Source organism: Lipotes vexillifer, unplaced genomic scaffold, assembly GCF_000442215.2.
Source record: "Lipotes vexillifer unplaced genomic scaffold, Lipotes_vexillifer_v1.1 scaffold1094, whole genome shotgun sequence".
NCBI lineage: Eukaryota > Metazoa > Chordata > Mammalia > Artiodactyla > Lipotidae > Lipotes > Lipotes vexillifer.
Genome location: NW_006792775.1, coordinates 4,644,905 through 4,664,398, shown reverse-complemented (window position 1 = coordinate 4,664,398; position 19,494 = coordinate 4,644,905). Strand labels below are relative to the sequence as shown.

Sequence of the window (19,494 nt, the reverse complement as noted above, 5' to 3'; positions counted from 1 at the left end):
GCAGCTTCTGAGAAAAGCAAATCACTAGAAACAGGTAGTTGGATTACCCAAGGGATGGGAATTTGCTCATGTTTTTGCACATCTTGCCCAGGAAGGAGTGGAACCCAGATCGTGTCTCTCCTGGCGTCAGCTCCTGGGCCCCAGCTGTGTCCCCCACGTCACGCACCTGCGGTGCCTGGTGGAGGGCAGCCAGTAATATCAGTCTGTGTCTTACACGAGCATCCCGGCACCAGCCCTGGGAGGGCCACACCTGTAATTCTTCCTGAATTCCTCGTTTCTCCAGCCAAGGGAGACTATTCCTTACTAAGGATAAGCTCCCAGTCAGGGTGCTCAGCCTCAAACAATCCACGACAGGACGGAGCCTTTAACGCAGAGCTACCTACACCAGAACACAGAAACCCAGTCTCCTCGGAAAATGGATTTATTTGTATATTTCTAGAAACATTAGCTGGATGATCAGCACAGACATGGAGCAATCTTGATGGTGTTTATCCGGAGGACGGTCTGAGGACTCACGATAACTGCAAGACAGAGCAGGGCCTGGGCATGAACACAGATCCGGATGCCGTCAACCAGCTACCGTGAGACCCAGCCGCCGCCCGCTCTTTCCTCGAGGGTCTGCCTTGCACCAGCACCGCCCCGCAGCCGGGCAGCACTGGACACCCAGTGATGTCCCACAGGCCGTGGTTTTTGGTCATCACTGACCACCTGCCTTACCACTCGCTCCGTGAGCCCTGTCAGACCCCACAGGGGCTGCGACACCCCAGGGCCTGGAGGCCAGGGGCGCCCTTGCTGCGGGCCCCCAGCCTGGCCTCCCCCACGTGCCCAGAGACCCCTGCCCTGCATGGGTGGGGGCACCCCTTCTGGCTACGCTGAGCCTACTGGAGGTGGCGGACGGTACAGGAGAGGCTCCCTACTGACCCAACTCTAGTAAAGCTGAGGCTACCGTCTCTGGTACGTTTCACCGTTTGTAACCGAGGATTGTGAGAGACACACATCGTCCCTCGTTATCTGCAGGGGATGGGCTCCAGGACCCCCGAGGACACCGGCATCCAAGGATGCTCAAGCCCCTGAATAAGATGGTCTAGTGTCTGCATGTAACCTGTACACACCCTCCCGTATACTCTAAACCATCTCTAGGTCACACGTGAGGCCTAAAACACTGTAAACACCACATGAACAGGTGTAAATACAATGTATAATATAGATCCTATGTAAGTGCTTGGTGAAGCAAATTCAAGTTTTGCTTTTTGGAACTCTATGGAATTTTTTTTTCCGGCAAATTTTCCTTTTTCTGGCCCTGCGGCACACGGGCTCTTAGTTGTGGCATGTGGGATCTTAGTTCCCTGGCCAGGGATCAAACCTGCGCCCCCTGCATTGCAAGCGCGGAGTCAACCACTGGACCGCCAGGGAAGTCCCTCCTGCAAATGTTCAGTCTGTGGCTGGTTGACTCTGCGAGTGTGGGACGGGGATACAGGGGGCCAACTGTACACTTCCTGACACAAGATGCTGCAGCCTGTGGGTCCCGCCCCAAGGGACTGTGACCTCCAGTGGAGGCCCCTGCAGGGACAGTTCTGTTCCCGCTTGTGAGTTTACTGGGCAATGGCAGGGGGCTCTGGTTGGGAACAAAAGGTCGTGTGGGGTCAGGGAGACGGGGGAGACACAGCCCAGGCCATGGAAAGTGGGCAGCAATGGCTGGGTGAGGGCTGAGGGGGATCCCTCCGTGAACCCTCGTCCCGGCCCTGCTCCGTGAGGCCAGGCAGGGAGAGCGGGGTCTCCTGCCCCCACTCAGGGCACAGACTCCCCTCCTGTCCCTACGCTGAGCCGCCAACTCCCACAAGTCACCACAAGGCTGCTGGATGCGGCGGCCTCTCCACTCCAGCTCAGCAGGCCCTGCCTGCGCCCCTGGGGGAGGCCCCTGCTGTGACGTACCCCCCTCAGGTGCCAGCCCTTCCCGCCCCCGCTTCCTCCCTTCCTGGCTGAGGTTCTGTCCACCCACGCGTTGCACCTGCCAGAACCCGCAGCAAAGTCCACACAGGGGCGCTGTTTCTTCACCTCTCCGAACTCTGGCCTCACCCCTTCCCGCCTCCATTCCCTCCCCCTCCCAGCAGACCCACCTTGATGACGCCTGTTGTTACCGGCCCTTTGGACCAGGGGCACCACATGCTGCGGCACCACATGCCGCCTGGACAGGACAGAGAGGCCTCCCATCCCTGGTCTCTCAGCCCCTGTGCTCGAGCCCACCCTGCCCGCTCCATCCCACCAGCATCCGGATGCCCTGGCCCTCCAGGGGCCACCCCGCCTGCCATCTCCCCAGGGAAGCCTCTCCAGACCTTCTCTCCCAGGACTGCCTTCCTTCAGGCTCCAGATGGGCCTCCCTCCTCCCCCAAAGCCTCTTTCACTCCTTCAAACAAACCAGCCCCACCTCTGCCTCCCAGCCCAGTCTTGACCTCACACCCTTCCAGCCACCACCTCTTCTCTTTAACCACCTTCTGAGGATGCTGTCCCCACCTGTCTTTGCTTCACGGAACAAACATGAACGAACGCCCGAAGCATTACGGTAAGATGAAGTCTGACGGGGCGCCCACGGGAACTGGAACACTGGACACACGATCCCTCTGCATCTGTGACTCCTTCCTTCCCCGCCCCCCGCCCCTCCAGAGGCAGCCACACCTGTGATTCTGCGCATACCATTCTTCCTTTAAATATGTGCCATCGTTATGCGTGTGCATAATGCGTGCAGGTGCGAGCGTGTGCCCAGCAGCACGAGGCTGAGCTCTGCCCCCCTCTGGGCTTCACGACTCGGGCTCACCCTCACATAGTCTAAGATCGTCCCTGCCGTGTGGAGGTGGGCCGTCCACTGCACTGGACAACATCCCACTGAGGGAATCTCCGTTTGCTCGTCCATTCCCCGTGGTGGACACGTGACCTGCTTCTGGGCTGTCTGGCAGGAACCCAGCTGCCAGGGCCGCGCCCTCCACAAGCCCTGGCGTGGTTAAGGACTGCTACCTGCCCCTCCCTGGCACAGCCAGGACGCGGGCAGAGCTCTCACTGGTCTCTGGGCTGCTGTACCCCCAAGAGCGCCCAGCAGAGGGCAGGACCCGTCCAACCTGGCCCAGCGCAGGACGCGGGGCAACACCCTGAGGACGGGAACGCAGCAGCCACGCTTTCTCCAACTTACTTCTTTTCCTTTTGTAGTTTTTCCTTTTCTTGAATCTCATATTGATTTTCGGCCACGATTCTGTCTTTTCAATGACTGTGGCTTCTACCTGAACAAGATCCTTTCTGGAAGAGAGGAAAACAAACAGCAATGTAGCTTCCTGATTACTTTTCAGTTTTACTAGTGCTTTACGTGAGAACATCGAAATAAAGTTTAACCTCCTTTGCGGCCGGTTATCGACGTCAGATGCCCTCCCTGCAGGCACTGTGAAAACTACCAAGAAGCACAACAAAGAACAGTGTCGTCCCACAGCAAATCTTAAAAGGGTCAAACTGCAATGAATGAGTAACAGGCCAACGATTTGTTCTGGATTCTCTGTACGCGGGACACTACACACCCACGGTGAGACGTGTAAGCGTGTTGAGCTTGGTGGTTGCAGCGGGTGTGACAGGAGCCCCTCTGCCCAGCCTCCCCGCCGGCATGTGAGAGCACGTTACCCGAGGAGGGGTCTGCCGAGCAGCGTGAAGTCGTCGGCCCCAACCAGCAGGACCTGGAATCAAACAGGCGTGTTACCAGCAAATAACACAAAGCCCCTAGAACAGGCAGTGACCCGAGCACACTGGAAAGGAAGCAAGGTGTCGGTTCCCCGAAACCAAAACGTGGGCTTCCTCTGCTATCTAACCAGCGACTCCCTCAACCTGGGACAGAGGGGGCGCCAGGTGGCGGCGTGCCTGTGTGTGCAGGGGCGCCCGGCTGCCTGTGGACATGCCCGCGCTGTCAAACCCCGACATGTGGAACTCAGTCATCCGGGTGAGCGGGTAACCTCCTATGGCAACAGCGGCTTTTAAGAAATAACTTTTTATTGAAGTATAAACACATACGGGGAAAAGTGCACAAACCAGGCCGTGGTGTCTTTTATGCGGTTCACAGTCCTGCTGACTGCCAAGATCGAGGTTCAAGGTATTCGTTTAATGACTGCAAAACCCTGCATGGCCAGGCAGCCTCTCTCACTGGATGGAAACTGTGACGCTAAGTGTGGCCTCAGATGAAGACAGTTCTGAGACCCAAGTGCAGTGGGGTTCTCATTAGACATTGGGAGACTGTCTGAAATTCTCCTGATGAGAAAAAAACTCGATTGCATTAAGCTTAAATGTCTAAGGACAAAGCCTATTTTATAATAACATCAATGGGCTATGTGTGTTAGGTGATGACAAATAATGAAATCTTGCTTGACTCACTCTTAGCCCGACATGTTCTCTATTGCTGGGTTTCCTACGTTATGAAAAACCACCTGCATTAGGTGGAGCTTCCTATGTTTTTGTTAATGTGAAATGTTTCAAAATACTGTCTTTTTAGAGATCCTAACACACACACTCCAGAAGTCTCTTAGTTTAGATGTAAAAGGTCAAAAGTACTCTTGTTCGTGAGCTCATGACAGAACCACGGGGGTCACCAAGGAGAAGGGGCTGTGCTGGCTGCTGGCGTCCACACAGCACCCTGGTTCAGCCCGAGCTGTGGTCCTGCTTGGATCACAGGCTGCGGGAAGACCATCTGAGAAAGGAAAGTTTAATGCTCCCCTGGGTATAAATATGCAAAGAATCTACAATCACAAAGGAAGGAGAAGTTTTAAATTATAAAGAAAACCATATGTTATATCACATCACACCAACAGTTAACCCTGTCCTAAAAAAATGATCTGGTACAGAAATCTCTTATTTTATCTACAGTTTTATGAACAGAAGTAGAATAGGCAAAAACCAAATAGGCCCCCGAACACAGCAAACAGAATCACAAGCGGAGGGCAGAGGCACTTGGCTAAACATGCAGGACACACCACGCGGCAGTTCAGGAGGGTCAGAAGATGACCAGCGCCCTGCGGGGTGCCTCTAAACCGTGCTCGCTGTTCAGCACAGCAGCAGCTGTCATGTCTAACGTCAGGGGAGCGTTCGAGCTGAAACGGAACATTTTCTCTTCATAAATCCGGTCCTGAGAACTCTTTACATCCCTAACTGGGATTTTCACTGTACCTGTGATCAGGTATTTTCCTCTAAGAATACACTAAGGAGACGTGAGACAAACCCTTCTCTGTCTGACGTGAGACAGACACACGCGTCCCCTTAGAGAAACATGCTGATCGGCTCCCTGTAAGGAGGGGCCCTACCGAGTCGGGCCGCCCTCGGGGAGCAGCTCTGCCCACAACCCCCCGACCCCACCGTGCCCACCGGCCAGCCTGCCGCGTCCCCAGAGCTGACCCACAGTCTCACCTTCTCCAGCCGGATCCTCTCTCCACACGCAACGTCTAACTTGTTTTCAATTAAAATCAGGTCTTCAGAGGTCACCTTCCACTGGTGGCTGGCAAAGTGCACCACTGCGAAGAGCCTGCCGTAGCGGCCCCGGGCGATCAGCCCGTTCACCTTCCCCACGACCTCTGTGGGGGGAGGGACAGTCAGGCCCACAGCTACGCCCTCACCCGGGTGCCCGCTGCCCCGCCGCAGCCGCGACCCTGAGCACCCCTGGAGCGGCGGCAGGGTGCATGCGAGCAGCTCCTCCGCGCTCTCCCCCCCGCAGGCCAGGGTGAGCCGCTGCTCCCAGGAGCTGGCACTGGGGCGCATGGGGCACACGGGGCTCTTACAGACGATCGTGCCCTGACGGCACAGAAGCCCCCATTCCCCTGCCATCCTCCCGCCTGAGCGCTCGGCGCGCCTGGCTTGGTTTCTCTGACCCTGCGGTGGAGAAACCCTCACCTGGTTTCATTCCCAGTCGTTATTAACGAGCCAGCGGCCTTTTTGCAAACAAGGAAAACCTAGAATTATACCCTCATGGCGCTGGATGCTACCTGCTCGCGTCCGCCCACACCCAGTCCCTGCTCCCATGGTCACCACCTCGCCTTAGGCCCGGCCCTTCTCTCCTGCCCCGACCCTCCCGGCCTCGCCTGGGGCTGGGCGCAGGGCACGGTGTCTGCCCTGGAAACCGAGTCAAGCCCTCGGCTGCACCTGGCCAAGAGGGCGGAACCTCACTTGCAGTTGTACTTTTCGGGCACAGCATCCGAAATAGTATTTAAAAACTGGAAGATTCCGGGGCTTCCCTGGTGGCGCAGTGCTTGAGAGTCCGCCTGCCGATGCGGGGGACGCGGGTTCGTGCCCTGTTTCGGGAGGATCCCGCATGTCGCGGAGCGGCTGGGCCCGTGAGCCATGGCCGCTGGGCCTGCGCGTCCGGAGCCTGTGCTCCGCAAATGGGAGAGGCCACGACAGTGAGAGGCCCGCATAACGCAAGGAAAAAAAAAAAAAAAAAAAAAAAAAAAAAAAAAAACTGGAAGATTCCACGCATTACTATGGACTTCCAGCTTTTGGAAACTGAGGATCTTGCACTCATCCCAGTGCTGGGCGTGGTGGCCACATTGCCCTCCTGGCGACACGCATCCTGTGTGACATGCCTCCCGACACCCTGATGGCCTCTCGAACACCTGGGCTGGGGCCGGCTTCCACCGATGACCGGGCACATTGTTCTTCCCTGAACTCCCGTTTCTACCAACAGCGGGAGACAGAGCTGGGCCCTGGCCCTTGTGTCACCCGCATTACCTGCCTGCAACTCCGCTGGTGCCTTGGTGCCCTAGGAGGATTGGCTCAACGAATGAGGGTTTTGAACTCTGGTGTTGAGCGAACCTGAGCTTTCACACTGCGCCGTGTCTCGGGCACCTGGAAACGTGAAGTCCTTGTTCTGTGGCCAGGAGGCCCCCTCTGTGGTGGAAGCAAGGGCGCCACCCCCTAACTTCTGCCTTTCTTACCTGCGTGGTGTCTGGCCTCCTCGACGGGGTCTGGCACAACAACTTCTGGCCAAGGTGGTGAACTCAGTGACGTTTTAGGAACGTATCTGTAAAAATATTTTATAGACGTGGGTCACACACACGTGAAAAGACGGTTCAAGATGTGTGAGAGGGCTTCCCTGGTGGCGCAGTGGTTGAGAGTCCGCCTGCCGATGTAGGGGACACGGGTTCGTGCCCCGGTCCGGGAAGATCCCACGTGCTGCGGAGCGGCTGGGCCCGTGAGCCATGGCCGCTGAGTCTGCGCATCCGGAGCCTATGCTCCGCGATGGGAGAGGCCACAACAGTGAGAGGCCCGTGTACCGCAAAAAAAAAAAAAAAAAAAAAAAAAAGATGTGTGAGAAATGACTGCGCTCAGCACACTAGGAAGGGCAAGCATCCAGCATGTCTCTGATGCTTGTGTGGCTGGCGGGACAGCTGCCCCCACAGTTGTAGGACAGCAAAACATGCCTGCCTCCAAATGTCTCTTAGGCATGCAGATTACTTCAAGCCGAAAACAATCAAGGCCCAAAAGACGCAGGAAGAAACTTTGGCAGGAGGCAGGCAGGCCTGGGTCTGCGCACAGCTTCCTGAAAGACTCGAGACGGAGGGCCTGTCCTGGGACACAGCATCACCAGTCGGCTGTGAGGAACATGGGGGCCCAGATATCCGAGGCCACTCCTGTCCCACTGTCTCTGCCCAGCAAACATTTATTCACCAAACATCTGCTTTTCCACCTCCATGTGAATTGCCTTCGTCCCCTTTGAAGTCTCAAACCCCTACCCTCAACATCATCTTTTGTCTTTAGCTGAAGGTGCTACTTAAGGTGAGGGCTTTGGCCATTTGCGCGAGTGGCTCAGTTCTCCTGGGTCTCTCCTGTAGGTACAGGTTACTAAACTTGGGTTTGATTTTTCTCCTGTTAACATGTCTCATGTCAATTTAACTCTTAGACCAGCCAGAAGACCCCAGAAAACTGGGGACCCTGCCGCTTCCAGCGCAGGGCCCAGGGCCCCCGTCACTGTCACAGAAGGTGCTGAATAGACCTGTGAAGTGAGCGAACGCCCTCCCTGCTGGAGTCAACTGGCCCCCAAATGAAGCTGTGCACCCCCGTCGCGCATCGTGTCTGAGCAGCCCCGGGCGGCCCGGCAGCAGCCAGCCGAGGACCGAGGGACAAACCTGGAAAGGGACTGGGGGCAGCAGTGGCCACTCACGGTGGTCACAGGAGAAGTCAGCCGAGTTCACGAAAGCGCCCCTGAGGGTTTCTGCCTCCACCCTCACCCAGGGTGCCGACTGCTCCTTTAGGGAAACACCAGGCCCTGCGTCCCCCCTGCTGAGAATCTCCGCTGCGGGAGCGCAGGCAGCTGCACTGAGAGCTTACTACGTGCCAGGCGGTCTTCTAAGCTTTTTTTTTCTAGTTTTTGTACTGAACTATAGTTGATTTACAACGTTAATCTCTGCTGTACAGCAAAGCGATACAGTTACACACGTACAGACATTCTTTTTTTATATTCTTTTCTGTCATGGTTTATCTCAGGAGATTGAATATAGTTCCCTATGCTCTATAGTAGGATCCTGTCGTTTATCCATTCTATGTATAATACTTTGTATCTGTTAATCGCAAATTCCCAATCCATCCCTTCCCCATGGCAACCACAAGTCCTTCTAAGCTCTTTTTTGTTAAAAAATTTATTTTATTTTTGGCTGCATTGGGTCTTCGTTGCTGCGCGCGGGCTTTCTCTAGTTGCGGTGAGTGGGGCTACTCTTCGTTGTGGTGCGCGGGCTTTAGGCACGTGGGCTTCAGTAGTTGTGGCTCGCAGGCTCTAGAGCACAGGCTCAGCAGTTGTGGCGCATGAGCTTAGTTGCTCCGCGGCATGTGGGATCTTCCTGGACCAGGGATTGAACCCGTGTCCCCTGCATTGGCAGGCGGATTCTTAACCACTGTGCCGGCAGGGGAGCTCCCTTCTAAGCTCTTTAAATGCAGAAATTCACTCGACTCTCATGAAAACCCACTGAGATGGAGACTAATATTGCTTCCATTTTGCCGAAGAGGAACGAAGCTCAGAGTGCGTGACCCTGCTCAGGGACCCGGGCTGACAGGGCGGGGCAGGGACGGGACCCTGTGTATTCCTACCTGAGTATGATTTTGTCAAATTTACCTTCTGTAGTTTATATTAATTTTATGTTTTTTCTTTAACACTGAACACGCTCTTTCAAATTACGTAAGGTCCTCCTAGAGATTCTGACACAACCATCCTGTGATTCGACCTTCCCAGTTGGAAATAAATCCCCAATTAGGAGTTAAAAGCTTTTGCCTAGAAAGACACAGCTGTTCAAGGCCCAGAATACCTTTGTCTTTGGGTGCTTGAGATTCTGTCTGTATTTCTATATGTCAAGGGTCTGAGAAAAATACTGTCAAAAAAGTTAAAAGAAAACTAAATATTCTTGAAAACCCAAATGTTTGAAGTTTTGACTTTAGAAAGGAAAGGAAGAGTCACCAAAACCCACATTTTGATATTACCCTTGTGGAAATGAAGCGCTCTGCGAACTGAACCTTCGAGAAGCAGACCACAGGGAAGCTAAGGGAATAAAGAAACACGCGTAGTTACTAATACGAAACGCAAACTGCCCTTTACGATGCTCAGTGTGCAAGTGCCGCTATTGTGACTGGCACCCGATTTAAATCACCACATCACGACATGTCTACAGAAAAATCTAGGCCAACAAAACCAAAAGAACATCACTTATAGTTACTGGTTATTACCATAAGCATCAGGATGTGTTTATCACACCATTGAAAAGGGCCTAAAACCAAATCACCTACCTGCTAACCCATTCCTTGACCACAAGTGCCCACTAAGTTCAGGCCCTGTTTGGTACCCCAGTGTGGGAGCGGCCTCCAGGATGCCCCGATGAGCCCACCTCCTGGTGTTCTCACCCCTGTGTTGTCCCCCGACAGGGCACTGGTTTCTGTGACCAACAGCATGTGGCAGAAGTGACAGGACAGCACTTCTGAGAGTAAGTTATAAAAGGGCAGCTGTTGTCCTGGGTGTCCTCTCTCATCTCTGCTGCAGGGCTGCTGTGCTGTGGGCCGTCCCTGGAGGGGCATCCTGCCAGCAGCCCAGGGAGGGAGCTGGAAAGCAGATTCTGCAGCCCCAGCTGACAGCCTGACTTGAATCTAATGAGAGACTGGGAGCCAGAAGCACCCGCTAAGCTGCTGCTGGATCCTGACCGTCAGCGATGGATAATACATGTTAGGTATCTTAAGCTGCTGGACTTGGGGGTAATCTGGGACATAGCAGTAGATAACTAATACACCGACAAAGGTACCCACAGCCTACTGAGAAGGACTCAGAAATAAAATGCCTGGTGCTTAAGTGCAAAAAGCAGAGGACAGATTTCTCAATAACTACTGTTCGTTTTATTTTTTCAACTGAGCTATAATTTATAAACCGTAAAATTCACTCTTTTAAAGCTCACTCATTAGCGGTTGTTCCCAATTCTTGGTCTTCTGGGCTGGCTTCTCTTCCCCTCTGCCGTCTTGGTGTGCTTGTGGTTTAGACATTGGATCTTACCTCTTCTTTACCTATAGCCGTTCCTCTGGTGACTGTATGAATTTAAATGTCACCTAAACACTGGTGACTCCCAAGTTTACACCTGCAGTCTGTCGGACACGACAAACACCTGTCTCTTTGTCATCGTCACCTGCATGTCTAACAGGCGTCTCAGAACCTAACAAAGGCTCCTGATCTGCCCCTCATGCCTGCTTCTCCCGCACCCCTCCCCATCTCACGTAATGGCGACTCCATCTTTCTAGTTGCTCAGGCCCCAAATCTCAGTCATTTATGACCCTTCTCTCTCACACCCCTCAGCCAACCTATCAGCAAATCCCCTTGCCTCTCTTTGAGAGATCCAGGCTCTGACCACTTCAATCACCCAAGCCTGGATTATTACTAACACCCTGCTCTCGCCCTAGCCTCCCTTCTCTGCACAGCAGCTAGAGGGATCCTATTAAAACTGAGGTCAGATCACGTTACTACTTTGCAAAACACTACAAGAGCACCCCACTTCACTCAGAGAGAAAGCCGAAGTCCTTACAGCGGCCGACAGGGCAGCGGGCAGTGCGATTCCATCTGTCTCTCTGAGCCCACGCCTCACGAGCTTCCCCTTGTTCACTGCACACCTGCCATTCTGGCCTCCTGGCTATTCCTGGGAGATGCCAAGTTCAAGGGCCTATGCCTGCCTGCTCTTGCCCCGGACGCTCCCCCACCCCACGTGGCCCCCAGGCTAATTCCCTATTTCCTTTGGGTCTCCACTCAAATACCGTCTCAGTAGAGAGGCCTTCCCCACCCATCCTATTTAAAATTGAACCCTTTCTTCCCAACTCGTGCTTTATTTTTCTCCATGAGTCTGAACAGCTTCGAACATACTACGTAATTTGCTTCTCCTTCAAAATTTGTCTGTCTCTCTGCACAACCCTTCCCCCTGCGTCAGAATGCTAGCTCCATAAAAGCCGGGATTATTGTTTTATGTTTATAACTGATGTATTCCCTATCCTGGACCAGTGTTTGACTTGTAATAGGTGCTCAATAAATGGTGAATATACGAATAAATGAATGACATCTACTCTGCTAAGCCATCAAATGAAGCCCCTGTGGAATACTCCATGATTGGGAACTTGTGATTGGCCTCTCTTGAGAGCCATCCCACCGTTGAAAGCTCACAAAGTTTCTGCACCTGATCTGCTTCCCTTGCCTATGGTCTTAGCTTAGCAGTGACCCCACTGGGAACAAATGGTGCCCCAGGATCATCCTTTAGATCCCTAAGGATCGTGCCACTGTCCATCCTGTTTCCTTCACTCACTCTTCAAGGTCCTGCCTGTTTATCATTTTGGTCACCCTCTCTTTACTCAGTTCACTTCATCTGTGCTTCTCTCTGAAAACATTGGGTCTGGAATTGAACACAGCATTCTAGAGGTGGTTTTATATTGGTAGAATGCAGTAAGTCCCACTGCTTTTGTAAAAACTTCCCTGCCTGCTTAAACCCAAGTTTTATTATGGAAAATGACAAGCATACAAAAGTAAAGAGAATAGCGAGTCCTCCTGTATCTCTCCCCAGACTCAACAGTTATCAACTCTTGGCCAAGCTTGATTCATTCACAGTGCCTCTGGCCCAACTCTGTGATTAAAGCAACTGTCAGTGTATTTCTACGAAAGATAAAGATTCTTTACAAAAACACAACCACAATATCATTATCACACCTAAAAAAGGGAACAATTATTTATTATCATCAAATACACATTCAGACCCAATTCTAAAACATACATAAACATTCCCTCACACAGATACACACTCCAACCGTTTCAGACAGAGGTTTATAGTGTTTCTGACAAACAATCTTTTTGAGCCTCATGACAACCCAGTGCCTAAAATACAGCTGTCGCTTTTGCTGGATTGGTTACCATTAGGCAAGGACATTCATCACCATTTTCCAGATGAGGACGGTGAGGCTCAGAGAGTGGCTCGCAGCCTGCGGGTGATGGTTAAAGCACAGGCCTTGGAGCCGGACCGAGCTGTCTGATTCAGTTCCTCTCCCACTTCCCTGCTGTGTGACCGTAAGCAAGTTACCTAACCACTCTGAGCCTCAGTTTGTTCCCCCGGTTAAATACAGCCTATATGGAAGTTGGGGAGCTTTCATCAGTATTTAAGCTACTAACTAAAGGAACCAGGATCTGAACCTAGGTTTCCCCAACTCTAAAGTCCGCGTTGTAATCACCGCATCAAAAAAAGCGATTAACATCGGTCGGACACAGACACACATGTGGCGGGACGGCGGGGCGCCCCACTTCCTCCCTTCACCCCGCGGCCAAGGTCTCACCCTCTCCGGGCCCCGACGCTCTCAGGACACTGCGGCTGCATGCAGACACCAGCCGCCCGAAGGTGACCGGCAGGGCCGAGGCCGCCACAACCGCAGCCATCTTCCCGCAGCCTAGACCGACACCGGAAGCGGAAGAGGTGCGAACCTGGTGCGTCGACGCACCGGGCCCGGCCGGAAGCACCGCCCCTCGCGGCAGCCGGAACTCGGCGGCGCGGGACCTCGGCTGCTCCGGGCCCGGGCCGGACTGCGGCCATGGCGTCGGCGGCTGTGGAGAGCTTTGTGACCAAGCAGTTGGACCTGCTGGAGCTCGAGAGGGACGCGGAGGTCGAGGAGCGCAGGTCCGGCCGCCGGCCCGGCCTTGGGGTCGGTCCGGCGGTTCCCCCAGGCCCCCCTACTCTCCCAGCTCAGACCTCGGGCGGACCTCCCTCCTGGGGGCTCGGCCTGACCAGCCTGGGGGTCGGGATTTGCCCTCCTGACTCCTCGAGTCCGGATCGCGGCTGTGAAGGGGCTCGGCCTCCCACAGAGATGGAAGCCTCTTCACCCCCCGGGACAGCCCGTTCCGTTTGGGGGACCCTTAGGAAGGGTCTGTTCTCCCCCTGAAGTCCCCCTCTGAGCTTTGCCTCGTAGGTCCTGCTTCTCTCCCCATTTCCATCCCCAAAGTGTTCTCAGCCCTCTTCCGTCATCGTCCCCTCTGTCAGTGTTTGCGCCTGTTCCGTGCCAGGCCCCGAGTGAGATAGAGTCACTGACGGTCCCCTGGCGGCTGGGCTTGAGCGGAAGGGGCAGGTGGGAGCGGAAACAGTTCCCTTCCAGCGTGATAGATGCTGACCCGTGTGTGTAGGCAAAGTGCTGTGGGAGCAGGAGGGTGGACAGCTGACCCTGGGGAGCCTTAGGTTGAGGCTGGCTTCGTGGAGGAGGTGGTGCCTGAGCACAGCTTGCAGAAAAATAGGGGTTCAGGTGGATGCGGGGGAGGATATTCCTGGAAGAGATGTGGGGAGGAAGGGCAGCCCTGCAGGCGAGGGTGGAGCCCTGAGAAAGCCAGGCTTGTTTCCGTAGGGCCGAAACTTTGAGAGATGACACTGAGGGCTGTAAAAGCACCCCACACACATCAGCCCCTTTAAACCTCACGTCAACTCTGCGTAGTTGGTTACTGTAATTCTCGTTTTATGTCTAAGGAGGCTGAGACAGAGGTTAAGTCACGTGCCCCAGGTAACAGGTCGAGCCAGGATTTGAGTTCAGGCAGGCTGATCCCAGAGTTTGCACTCAACCGTTGTGCTACCCAAGTGGAGGGGATTTGTTTTAGAGGTTTTTGATCGTGATGGTTAAGAGCGTTTGCAGTCCTGTCGACGTCAGTGGGATCCCAGCTCCATGATTTATGGCTGGCTGACTTTGCAGCTTTAGTTACCTCATCTGTAAAATGAGATCATTCTCACAGCACACCAGCGAGGTAGGAACACAATGATCTCTAAGTCAAGTGCTCAGCATGGTTCAGAGTACAGAGTAAGCACCCATGGGAAGATAGGTGGGGGCCAGATTGGGAAGGGCCTTGTGGAGAAGACTGTATTATATTCCTGTGCAGAGGATGGGCCTCGGCGCAGTTAAGCAGGTCAGGGAGGTAAATAGATTTTCATCTTAGGGGGATCTGTTGGATGTTGCTGCTGGGATTGGCTGGGGAGAACCCAGGGATAAGGAAGTTAGGAAGCTCAGTTTAGTCCAGAGACGGCCAGTGATGTGGGCTTGAACCAAAGCTGTGGCGGCGAGGATGAGGCAGGGGTGGATTCTGGGTACAAATGGGAGGGGCCTGGTGGGACTCAGTGACACACAGGACGTAGGACAGAAGGTGAAGATGAGCGAAGGTTCTGTCTTGGGAAACTGGGAGGAGGGCACAGATCGCGCTGGGGCTATAGGGGGGGCAAGTTTGAGAGGGGGCAGGTTTGGAGTTTCCCTGGTCACCCTTAGTGCCTGTGCAGAGATCTCCATCTGTTCTTCCTGCACGGTTGGAAGTAAAAACTGGTAAAATACAAACACTGAAGTCTCAACATTGGGTGTCTCCCAGGGCCTGGCAGGAAAATGTCTCTCTGAAAGAACTCCAGAGCCGAGGCGTCTGCTTGCTGAAGCTGCAGGTATCCAGCCAGCGGACCGGGCTGTACGGACGGTTGCTGGTCACCTTTGAGCCCAGGAGATGCATGTCTGCAGCTGTGCTTCCCAGTAACAGCTTTATTTCCGGTCTGTGCATTTTTAACATAGGTGGACTTTGAGCATTGCTGTCTTCAGATGTGGGTTGTAAAGACCAGGTCACATACGACCAGTTGGAGAATAAAGCATTGTAATGGAAAACTCTCACTTAGAAATTCAGCAATCACGAGACTTTTTGGTAGTTTAGATCAGCACTGTCCAGACTGGCAGCCACTAGCCACGTGAGGTTATTGAACACTCGAAATATGGCTAGTGATTGCTGCTTGTGTAGAATACGCATGAGATTTTGAAGATTTAGTACAAAAAATTTAGAATATCAAGAGTAATTTCTTTGAAAGCTGATTATGTCTTGAAATGATAATATTTTTCATGTATTGGGTTAAGTAAAATGTGATTAAATTTACCTGTTTCTTTTTTTTTATTTTTTTTTATTTTATTTTTTTAAAGATTTTTAATTTTAATTTTATTTATTTATCTTTGCTGTGTTGGGTCTTCGTTTCTGTGCCAGGGCTTTCTCTAGTTGTGGCAAGTGGGGGCCACTCTTCATCGCGGTGCGCGGGCCTCTCACCATCGTGGCCTCTCCCGTTGCGGAGCACAGGCTCCAGACACGCAGGCTCAGCAGTTGTGGCTCATGGGCCCAGCCGCTCCGTGGCATGTGGGATCCTCCCAGACCAGGGCCCAAACCCATGTCCCCTGCATCGGCAGGCGGACTCTCAACCACTGCGCCACCAGGGAAGCCCTCTTTTGGTTTTTTAATACGGCTACTAGGAAATGTAAAATTACACATGACTCTCACGTGTCTCTTGAATAGCCCTGGTCCAGATGGTTCAACGTGTGTAGTTGTGTATTCCCCGACCTTCCTCGTGCCAAGGATACTTTGGCTAAACTTGTGGCAGCTCTGCTGGAAAGGAGGGGCAGTTAGAAGAAGCTTCTTAAGCTCACACCTGGGATGCTTGTTTTATTTATTTTTATTTTTTCCTTTGGCCACGCCGCACGGCATGTGGGATCTTAGTTCCCTGACCAGGGATCGAACCTGTGCCCCCTGCAGTGGAAGCGTGGAGTCCTAACCACTGGATCGCCAGGGAAATCCCTGGGACGCTTATTTTTGATCAGACCTGGAAACTGGGAGAGAGCAACACTGCCGAACACTGCACTTCCACTAGAAAACTCTCTCTGCCTTGTTTTGGTGGTGACAGAGTTTGTTGGTTTCATATTTCGATTTTCTAGACTCTTGCCCCACAATTGTTGGAATACGGGCTGGGTTTGGAGACAGATAGGAGGAGGGGAAGCTGCTGGTTTGGAGTCAGATCTTACACTTTGCTGTTAAGTGGCCGAGAGTCAGTCACGTGTCCTCTGAAGAACAGAACCAAGGGGATTATAGCTGAGCTTTCGGCCTCGCCATCAGGATAAGTGGGTGGGACTGAATGTGCCGGGTGTTTGTGAACTCTGAAAACCAAAGGAATAGTATGTGTTCAGTTAGTAAGTGTTGTGGAGTGAATGACCTGAGAGGTTGATGAATAGCTGATAAACAGGAAGTCAGCTGTTCGTGTGAAAAAGTACGGAGCTGAAAACCTGATGTGTTGCTTCGGCTTCTGATCAAACGTAGGTGGGGTTGTTAGGTTTTCGTCTCCTGAAGAGCAGTTTTAAGGCTCTATAGCTAAGAGGTGTGAATTCTGCAATGTGGGACCGTACTCAGGGCAGCCGGTGGGGAAGTCACAGTCGGGACGGGGTCACCTGCACTCAGCCTCGTGGAGGTCCCCGTGCACAGAACCAGACCTCGGGCCCAGGGGCACTGCTGCCACCTGCTCTTTGTCTTTAAAAGTTGGGGCGGGAGACAGAAAAGATTCAAGGTGCAGATGAAACTCATTGCCTAGAAGGAAAACAGCTAGGACTAAGAATACGCCTCATGCTTGGTTGACGTGTGGCACGTACTCTGACTCGGAATAAATGGGGTGTGAGTATGTGGGAGGCCCTGGCTGCATCTCAGCGTGGATTCTTGTTTGGTCAGAACTGTCTGTGTTCAAGTGACAGAAACCCCGAGCCAGATGGGCTGGAACAGGAGGGGGACGCATGGGTTGTGATAGCTGGAAGGTGGCTGCACGGCTCAGAGGAGGTCACCTGGGCTTAGTTCCGCTCTGTGTCTCGGCTCCACCCTCTCCTGGGTTGGCTTCCTTCTCAGGCACCAAGTGGTAGCAGCTTCAGCCCTCACGTCCTCTCCAGTTTCTGGTCCAGCTGGGAAGGGTGAGGGCATCCTTCCAGCTGTCCACCCAAAAGTCTCACCACATCTCAGGGGCTCTGATTTGGTCCCTTGTCCATCCCCGAGCCAGTCACTGGCCAGGGGGCACGTGAAGCCCTGATTGGCTCGGGTATGGGTCGTGTGCTCCGTCCCGGCATCAGGGGAAGCCTCTCAGACTCGCCTGGTGATGGGTGAATCACCAAACAGCTGTCGCAGGAGTGGGGAGGCCCAGCTGAGTGGGCAACAAACCACCCTCTCCCTCCTTCATCAGTGTTCCCTTTCCACCTGGAATGTTCTCCCCCAGGTGAGCTCGTGGCCCCCACTGTTTCCAGGGCCCACCCTGCTTACGGGTCACCCCTCAGAGAGGCCCTTCCCACACGCTCTGCAATGGCACCCTCGTCCCTCTCCACCCTCTGCTGCACTTCATCTTTTTTTTTTTTTAATACATTTATTTTATTTGTTTTTGGCTGCATTGGGTCTTCGTTGCTGCGCGTGGGCTTTCTCTAGTTGTGGCGAGCGAGAGCTACTCTTCTTTGCGGTGCGCGGGCTTCTCATTGCGGTGGCTTCTCTTGTTGTGGAGCACGGGCTCTAGGTGCGCAGGCTTCAGTAGTTGTGGCTCGCGGGCTCCGTAGTTGTGGCGCCTGGGCTCAGCTGCTCTGTGGCACGTGGGATCTTCCCGGACCAGGGCTCGAACCCGTGTCCCCTGCATTGGCAGGCGGGTTCTTAACCACTGCGCCCCCAGGGGAGCCCCTGCACTTCATCGTAACTAAAGCCCTTGGCTCTGATCCTGGTAGGTTTTCGTATTTGCTCCTCTCCTCCGTGATGGGAGCTCAGGCGCCGTGTTTTATTCCTAATACAGACCAGCACCCAGAACAGTGCTGGGCACAGAGGACCACTTTAAATATTTTATTGACTGTCATGTTTGTTTTAAACAGTTCATTGAGCTCCAGTAAATTTTCACATATGATGTTAGTTAAAAGTATTTTTTTTACTGACTTCATTTCTGATGAAAGTAACAGATACAACGTTTGAAATATGCTGTACTTTGTTATACGAAGTAATTCACGTTTAACTTTGTTCAGCGTTTATGTAACTGGTCTTTGCTTCTGTAGGTGACATAGTGGGTCTGTATGAGGAAGGCAGTCAGCTGGCCACTGGGATCCTGACCCGGATCACCCAGCAATTGGTCACCGTGGCCTTTGACGAGTCCCATGATTTCCGGTTGAGTTTGGACCGAGAGCATTCCTACAGGCTGTTAAAACTTGCTAACGACATCACTTATAAGCGACTGAAAAAGTAAGTGTGTGTGACTGGAGGTCACATGTGACGTTTTCCTTAAACGCACCTCCCTCCTGCTGGGCAGAAGAGGGCAGGCACATCCAGGCTGGGGTCGGTCGCGTGCCCCTCATGGGGGGCGGCGGGCGGCAGCGTTGCGTGGAGCCTCGGGCGCTGGGTTAATTGCTGGTTTTCGCTAAGCCGCTAATTTTCATTTTCTCCTTTGGCAGAACTCTGATCACCCTGAAGAAGTACCATTCTGGCCCCGCGTCCTCGCTCACGGAGGTCCTCTTCGGTGGATCGGACCCCAGCCCTGCCAGTGACATACGTAAGAGCTTGTGGTTTTCCTTTCCTGGTTGAAATCACCACGGACGGGATCTCGAACAGTGAGACCCTGGGCCATTTTAGCAAGAGTTTGAGGATGTACAGTGAGAAGAAACCTACCTCAGTGTCTGTTTATAAGTTTCTTTGTGTGACTTGCTAGAACTAAGCCTCTTTCCTGTGCACGGCGTCAGAGGAGTAGTTCGTTCGTTTGTTTTATGATGCTCTTTCTAATCTATCTAAATATTGAATATTTCTGTTTTGAAACGCGAGGGTATTTCTTCTAGCCCAGTGCCCTGTGAGAACAGAGGATGACTGATCGTGCTTCATGCTCGATAGCATTTTTTTATAGTTTGAAAAGTCTCAGTTCTAAGTGTATTTGATTATTTTCTCAGTATCCTTTAAATTGAAGACAGTTTATTTCTAATTGTGAGAGTGCCGTGTATTAGTCATAGAATGTTTGGAAATAAAGAAGCATATAAACAAGGGAAAGAAATCACTCGAAAACCTGCCACTTAGAGTGAGAGCCTCACTGATACGCGTGTGTATTCTTCTAGTTGTTTTTCCGCCTCCACATAGAACAGTCTGACTTACATACAGACACACGCATGTGTCCATGTATACCCCCCCCCCCC

The 19,494-nt window shown here is 53.0% G+C and overlaps 2 protein-coding genes across 3 annotated transcripts in view; one reads left to right on the top strand and one right to left on the bottom strand.

The window, feature by feature from the left end:
* Positions 1-411: 411 nt before the first annotated feature.
* MRPL21 (mitochondrial ribosomal protein L21) lies at positions 412-12,940 on the bottom strand. Of its 2 annotated transcripts, XM_007465976.1 has the most exons (8): positions 12,835-12,934; positions 11,055-11,165; positions 9,478-9,535; positions 6,945-7,030; positions 5,425-5,588; positions 3,658-3,710; positions 3,182-3,285; positions 457-521 (listed from the first exon to the last, which is right to left on the bottom strand). In XM_007465976.1, exons 1-8 carry the CDS (start codon positions 12,932-12,934, stop codon positions 457-459), a joined length of 741 nt encoding a protein of 246 aa, XP_007466038.1. The 2 variants fall into 2 exon arrangements, with proteins under 2 accessions (XP_007466039.1, XP_007466038.1); XM_007465977.1 differs by lacking the exon at positions 11,055-11,165 and having other exon boundaries at positions 412-521; positions 12,835-12,940.
* A 146-nt stretch (positions 12,941-13,086) lies between these two features.
* Positions 13,087-19,494, top strand: part of IGHMBP2 (immunoglobulin mu DNA binding protein 2) — a 26,059-nt gene continuing 19,651 nt past the window's right edge. The window contains exons 1-4 of the mRNA XM_007465975.1: positions 13,087-13,172; positions 14,888-15,057; positions 18,376-18,559; positions 18,769-18,866. Coding sequence (XP_007466037.1) covers positions 13,087-13,172; positions 14,888-15,057; positions 18,376-18,559; positions 18,769-18,866 — 538 coding nt within the window. The remainder of the gene's footprint in view (positions 13,173-14,887; positions 15,058-18,375; positions 18,560-18,768; positions 18,867-19,494) is intronic.